Source organism: Lolium perenne, chromosome 7 (assembly GCF_019359855.2).
Source record: "Lolium perenne isolate Kyuss_39 chromosome 7, Kyuss_2.0, whole genome shotgun sequence".
NCBI lineage: Eukaryota > Viridiplantae > Streptophyta > Magnoliopsida > Poales > Poaceae > Lolium > Lolium perenne.
The window spans coordinates 275,126,134-275,131,822 of record NC_067250.2 but is presented as its reverse complement, the minus strand read 5'-3'; the positions used below and the strand labels follow the sequence as shown (position 1 = coordinate 275,131,822).

General features: G+C 42.5%; 1 protein-coding gene across 22 annotated transcripts; it reads right to left on the bottom strand.

Moving 5' to 3' along the window:
* Positions 1–1,047: 1,047 nt before the first annotated feature.
* On the bottom strand, positions 1,048–5,427 carry LOC127312645 (uncharacterized). Of its 22 annotated transcripts, none has more exons than XM_071823721.1 (10): positions 5,131–5,427; positions 4,932–5,022; positions 4,661–4,707; positions 4,516–4,590; positions 3,761–3,894; positions 3,562–3,679; positions 3,057–3,106; positions 2,850–2,911; positions 1,781–1,914; positions 1,048–1,162 (listed from the first exon to the last, which is right to left on the bottom strand). In XM_071823721.1, exons 5-10 carry the CDS (start codon positions 3,825–3,827, stop codon positions 1,096–1,098), a joined length of 498 nt encoding a protein of 165 aa, XP_071679822.1. In that variant the 5' UTR covers positions 3,828–3,894; positions 4,516–4,590; positions 4,661–4,707; positions 4,932–5,022; positions 5,131–5,427; the 3' UTR covers positions 1,048–1,095. The 22 variants fall into 22 exon arrangements, 9 of the variants coding, with proteins under 9 accessions (XP_071679822.1, XP_071679821.1, XP_071679823.1 ...); XM_071823720.1 differs by having other exon boundaries at positions 4,516–4,579; XR_011749174.1 differs by lacking the exon at positions 3,057–3,106 and having other exon boundaries at positions 1,053–1,162; positions 1,781–1,927; positions 4,516–4,579.
* Between the last annotated feature and the right edge of the window lie 262 nt (positions 5,428–5,689).

Genomic DNA, 5,689 nt, shown 5'->3' with positions numbered 1-5,689 from the left:
CCTCTACTTCCAACTAAACCCTAGCCTACAATCCATAGGCATTGACAAGTTGATACCTTGTCAATCACCGCCAACGCCTCTATATCAACCAGCCATGTTTCCCCCATCCATGTGTGAGTAATTCCCCCGCTGTAGGCCGAAGGGGATGGTAGGGATTGGATGAGATTGGTCATGTAATAGCATAAGATTGTTAGGGCATAGTGCCTAGTGTCCGTAATTGGTACTTTGATGATATTGTTGCAACTTGTTATGCTTAATGCTTGTCACTAGGGCCCGAGTGCCATGATCTCAGATCTGAACATGTTATTGTTTCATCATGATATTCATTGTTTATGGTCTTACCTATAAGTTGTATACACATGTCGCTGTCCGGAACCAATGGCCCCGAAGTGATAGAAATCGGGACAACCGGAGGGAATGGTAGTGATGTGAGGATCACATGTGTTCACGGAGTGTTAATGCTTTGCTCCGGTACTCTATTAAAAGGAGTACCTTAATATCCAGTAGTTTCCCTTGAGGCCCGGCTGCCACCGGCTGGTAGGACAAAAGATGTTGTGCAAGTTTCTCATTGCGAGCACGTACGACTATAATTGGAACACATGCCTATTGATTGCTTTGTACTTGGGCACCGTTTTATTATTATCTGCAAATGCCCTGCTATGATTGTTACATGAGTTTCTCTCATCCATGCAACGCCCGTTCATCCGTCCCCGTGCCTACAGTATTTTAATCCTGCTGTTTACTAAAATCACTACTGCTGTCTTTGTTACTCTGCTGCTGTTATTACACTACTGCTACTGCTATAAAACTGTTACTACTGATAAACTCTTGCGAGCAAGTCTGTTTCCAGGTGCAGCTGAATTGACAACTCCGCTGTTAAGGCTTCCAACTGTTCTTTGTCTCCCCTTGTGTCGAATCAATAAATTGGGTTTTACTTCCCTCGAAGACTGTTGCGATCCCCTATACTTGTGGGTCATCAGGGATCAAGTGCAAATAGATGTCAGAATGGTTCACCCCTTCAGAAAAAAAATCTTTCCAGGTGTCACGCAAATTTTACTGCAGAAGTATAAGAAAACCTTTCCCTAGGTATTCACATCATGAAAGGTCATAGCATATCTGCTGGATGTATGTAGCAAAATCTTCTGATGGCTCCCCAACTTTCCTGCGGTAGTCACTGGTCAGGACTGCGCCCCAAGGATCCATCGTGCCGGTTTCAGATATTAGATATCCCATCAACGTAGGCACAAATAAAATGTAGATCATGTTGTATAGAACAAGTAACTCGGACAATGAAACGATTTCCTTCAAGAAAAAGCTAATAAACATTCTATAGCAGCAAAACTTGATTTAGGTTGCAAAAAAAAACTATACAGCTGAAAACGGAGAGGAAAAGATTCCAAACAGAGAAGCACAATGGTACTCCGTTTTCCATCAGCATATAGAAAAAAATATGACCTGCGTAACCTGAACATCCAAAACCACGAAAACTGAAATAAATTCTATGTTGAAGATCACTGTGAACCAAAAGCTTTTCTAATACGGAGCCTGTAGAAAGTAACCAGTACGACTCCTGAAGTTCCATTGGAAACTATGGCTCTCTTTCAGAATACTTTCTGGGATTGCACAGACAACTTTTGAAGGCATGTATTATGTGATGAAAAATAATTCAGCCGCTCTTTACTTGATGGGTCAAGGGGGCGCTACCTTAGCTAACCGTACCAAAAAAAATGATTCTACAGTAAACAAGAAAAATGCTAGAGACAATAGAAAAGTGATTCACCTCATAGTTTTCATTCTGCTACAGCCTGTAGTTTGTATCAACTGCAAGATGAGTAACTCAATTGACCCTGAGAACCTAAACATTGGCAGCTGAATTTTTTGGTGGTATTGAGAACTATATGCAGTACTGGATCTCTTTTTGGTTTTCCTGGTAGAAAAAGGGATCAGATATCAATAAATAGGTAAGATTGCTTGGGAGTGGGAAAATGTTTAGAAGGTAGTGACATGGTCATGTGACATGTAAACAGATGATTTATTGCCAACAAAATAAAAATACAACCAATAGTCCAAAATAAATATATACTGTAAGTTTATAGAAAGTACTGGGAACAACAATAGCACCAAGGCAGCAACAAGCTGGTAACCCCGAGCAATGAAAAACCTAAGAAGTTCGTGCTTTCTATTAATTACCGTGGCAATTGTTTTTCCTGAACACTAAATCACCATATATGGGGTCCATTATCATCATAGCATTTTTAAATTTAACTGTGATAGTATATGGCAGTTGTTTTTCCTGAACACGAAAACACCATGCGGTTACTAATAATGCCCTAACTGCTCTTTAAAATCTTACCCCTTAGAATAAGAGAAACAAATTCCCGGCAGCATGAAGTGACTATAACGATGATAAAAATAGGGCATCCCATATCTCTAGTATCTACACTTTACCTGGAAAATAACCACTATCCGGTGAATATGGCTACTACTACCTGCTGCTACCTCATGCTTAGCAGTTTCAGTATTTTTACCCTAGAATTAGCACATTCAAGTGCAACCAAGTGTTTTTGACACAGATTGTAACACTATGCGAGTATCAATGTGAGCAAGCCACAGCTAGGACAGTCAACCATACCTAGAATATCATAAACTTTACCAAACGCATGTCTTCAATTCTTTATTAGATATGGTCAAAATGAGAATTGAGAACATACTAACGTCAATTTTTTCATTCTTGGAACATTAGAAAACAAGAAGAATTGAGCCTATTTAAGAATTTTAAAAATTAACTAATATTAGCATGCCGTCATAGTAGTTGGGATTTAAAAAATTGTGCAAACCTAGCAACTTACTCTCGGCGGTAGCGGGACTGCAGCGGTGGCTACTGCTGGCCATCCGCTGGCCACAACAGCTTCTGCACGAGGTAGTGTGAGTAAGACAGCAAGTTAGCCTCTAGAAATGAGAAATTCAGAATACGAAAAACATCTTTAGGGTTGTTCATAAGAAGCATGTTCTCATCTTCAGGGTTACAATACAAGAGAGCAAACTAATATCGTTACCATATTTACCAAGGTAAATAGAAAGCGGCAGAAAAAAACTAAGCATGTACCTGCACATAACAAGCATGTTGTCAGCGACCTAAGAAGCATGTAACAGGCAAAACAACGGCAGTCACATGTCCATCAATCGGAAGAAAAGAACTCTATTTTAACTATGAGAGTTAACTTAACTAATATCGTTACCACATGGCGCCACACGGAACGAAGAGGGTCATGTGTTAGGTGAGGCTGAAGGGCCGCATGAGCCAGACCCATATGACATATAATAAAGCAATGGAAGTCCATCATTACTAATAAAATGTTCCATAAATATTCATCTTTATATTTTAGATATTTTTTTACAACAATGTGTAAAATTCTCCAGAAGAAATAAAACACTAATCAAGAGGTGCTAAAATAGGCTTTTCATCATGGAGAAGATAGGTCCTTGATTGTTCTTATTTACCAAGGAAACCCAATTTAGAAAGAATGATAGAGACAGAAGACAAGATAAAAGAATCTTTACACTGATATGTACTTGAGAAATTGTTGGTCAGAGGTGAACATCAACATTTGCACGACATCGTTCACTGGAAAGTGATCATGTGCCTGACCAGTGGCCACTGCAATCAGGTATTTCATCTCTACAAAGGAACACATAGAGAACACGATCAGGAACTTCACCACAGGAGCCACCACGGAAAACATAATATAAATTCAGTCACCTAATAGTTTCAGCAAGAAGTTGCATGAAATAGATATATGTCTCATGTGGTACAATTTGACGACCATTGATTAATCGGTTGTATTGTACATCCCTTCCATAAAATATAGTCTTCAAACTACCATTTGTCGAGTGCTAGCGAAGTTACATGTATTTCATCGGACAACACAAAATATAGTATTAGAACTTCTTCTGCAGCTTTCAGTATCTTAGAATAGAGCAAGTTGCAATCATCTCTTGTTGCGATAGCAGTATTTAAAATCAAAGGCATATAGGAACTATGGATCAGCTGTAGTCGATCAAAAGATGAACTATCATCGCTTGCATGACGGCAAAGCAAAGTATAAACCTGTAAATCGCTAGCACACTGACAATTTATCATTGCATGAGTGAAACAACCCTACTTTCTGAACATATCTGAAAACAACATAGAATTTATCATCGCTAGCATTGTGTTCAATCCAATGAGTCATCGGTAAACGAACTGAAATTTTATAATAGCGCTAAAATTAAAACCCACATATTCTCCCAGATTTGGAAAAGGTTGTCCATATCATTATATTGCCAATTAAAGAGCTTAAACCAAATGTATTATTATTTGACAATTTCATGAGACGAGGGGTAAACCAAATGTATAATTATTAGACAATTTCATGAGACGTGGAAAATCAACTCTCGGCCAAACGTAGCTAAGTAAATACAGATGGATATTGTCTACTTTGTTATCAACTTTACGGAGAGGTTTTGAGTGGGTACCACAATAAAGATCACCGGCTATTTAACTAACCCAATCCTCCAGAAAGACAACCTGCACACACCTCTACAAATAAACTGGGCAAGGATTAATCGAGATGAAAAAATGCATACAATTAGCAAATAGGAGTGGAGAAGCTGATCATACCTTCATGTTCACCAAATTGCCGGTCCGTTCGTCGTGTCGCCATCGTTCTGGAAGTGGACAACACAAAAGGCGAACAAGCAAGGGGTGAGCTGAAGCACAGAAGCCATAGTTTCCATGGTAGCAGATGGAGGAGCCGCATGGAGCTCTTCACCGCGAGGTCGTCATGCCGGCACCGATGCCCTCAGCGGCGACCAAATCGCCTCCTACTTCAAGGCTCCTACCGCATCTAGGCACACGTATCTCGCCACGCCTCGCCAAATTCGACTCTCACCTCCGGTGTGACTCGACCTTCTCCAAAAAAACAGGCTGCTGGCCGGTCCCGTGCTGCTGCTAGCTGAATCAATCGCCCCTCTCTGCTTTCTCTGCTCGAATCAAACAAAGTAGAGGTTAGACAGGAGAAAGCACAAGAGATGAAGCAAACCATGTAGAGGTTAGAGGAGGACGAGGAGCAAGCACGTGAGAGGGCTTACGACGGATTATGGGCGCGCCATCACGTACGAGCAAGAGGACGAACAGAGGAGAGGCGGAGGGAGAGGGGAAATTTATCTCGCCTCCCGCACCGCTGGGCACCCTCTGCGCGGACGGACTCCTCCAGGACACGCTCCTGCGGCGCCTCCTCACGCACGCCACCGTTGCCATCCCCTACGGCTCCGCCTGCTCGCCGTTCGGGCGAATTTGGGTGAGGAAGAGAGAAGGGGATTGGCGATTGGATGAGAAAGAGAGTAGGGGATTGGGGAGGAGAGGAGGCAGCGGATTGTGTGGGAAACGTTGGGTAGGTCGAGGGGAGGGGCGCGACGGCGATGGCTCGGAGCCGCCCTCCTCTAGCGGCGGCGATGTGGCGGCTGGTGGAGTCGAGGGGCGGGAGAGAGCAGGGGCGGGGCTGAGAATGGCGCAGATTTTTTTCTCAGCACGATGTCGATCTAGGGTTTTCACCCACCACCACGCGCACGCGAAAATGAGAGGAGAAAGGACACGTGAACGGGCGACAGTTGCTGCCTCTGCTCGCCGATCCCACACACGACTGGTCCC

Excerpts from the sequence above, each read along its gene's own strand:
- LOC127312645 (XM_071823715.1), bottom strand. The coding sequence starts at position 4,799 with ATGCGGCTCCTCCATCTGCTACCATGGAAACTATGGCTTCTGTGCTTC. Across the intron at positions 3,680-4,660 it reads GCAATTTGGTGAACATGAAG|AGATGAAATACCTGATTGCA; the intron begins GTATGATCAGCT and ends GTTCCTTTGTAG. Across the intron at positions 1,163-1,780 it reads AGCAGAATGAAAACTATGAG|GAAAGTTGGGGAGCCATCAG; the intron begins GTGAATCACTTT and ends TGACTACCGCAG.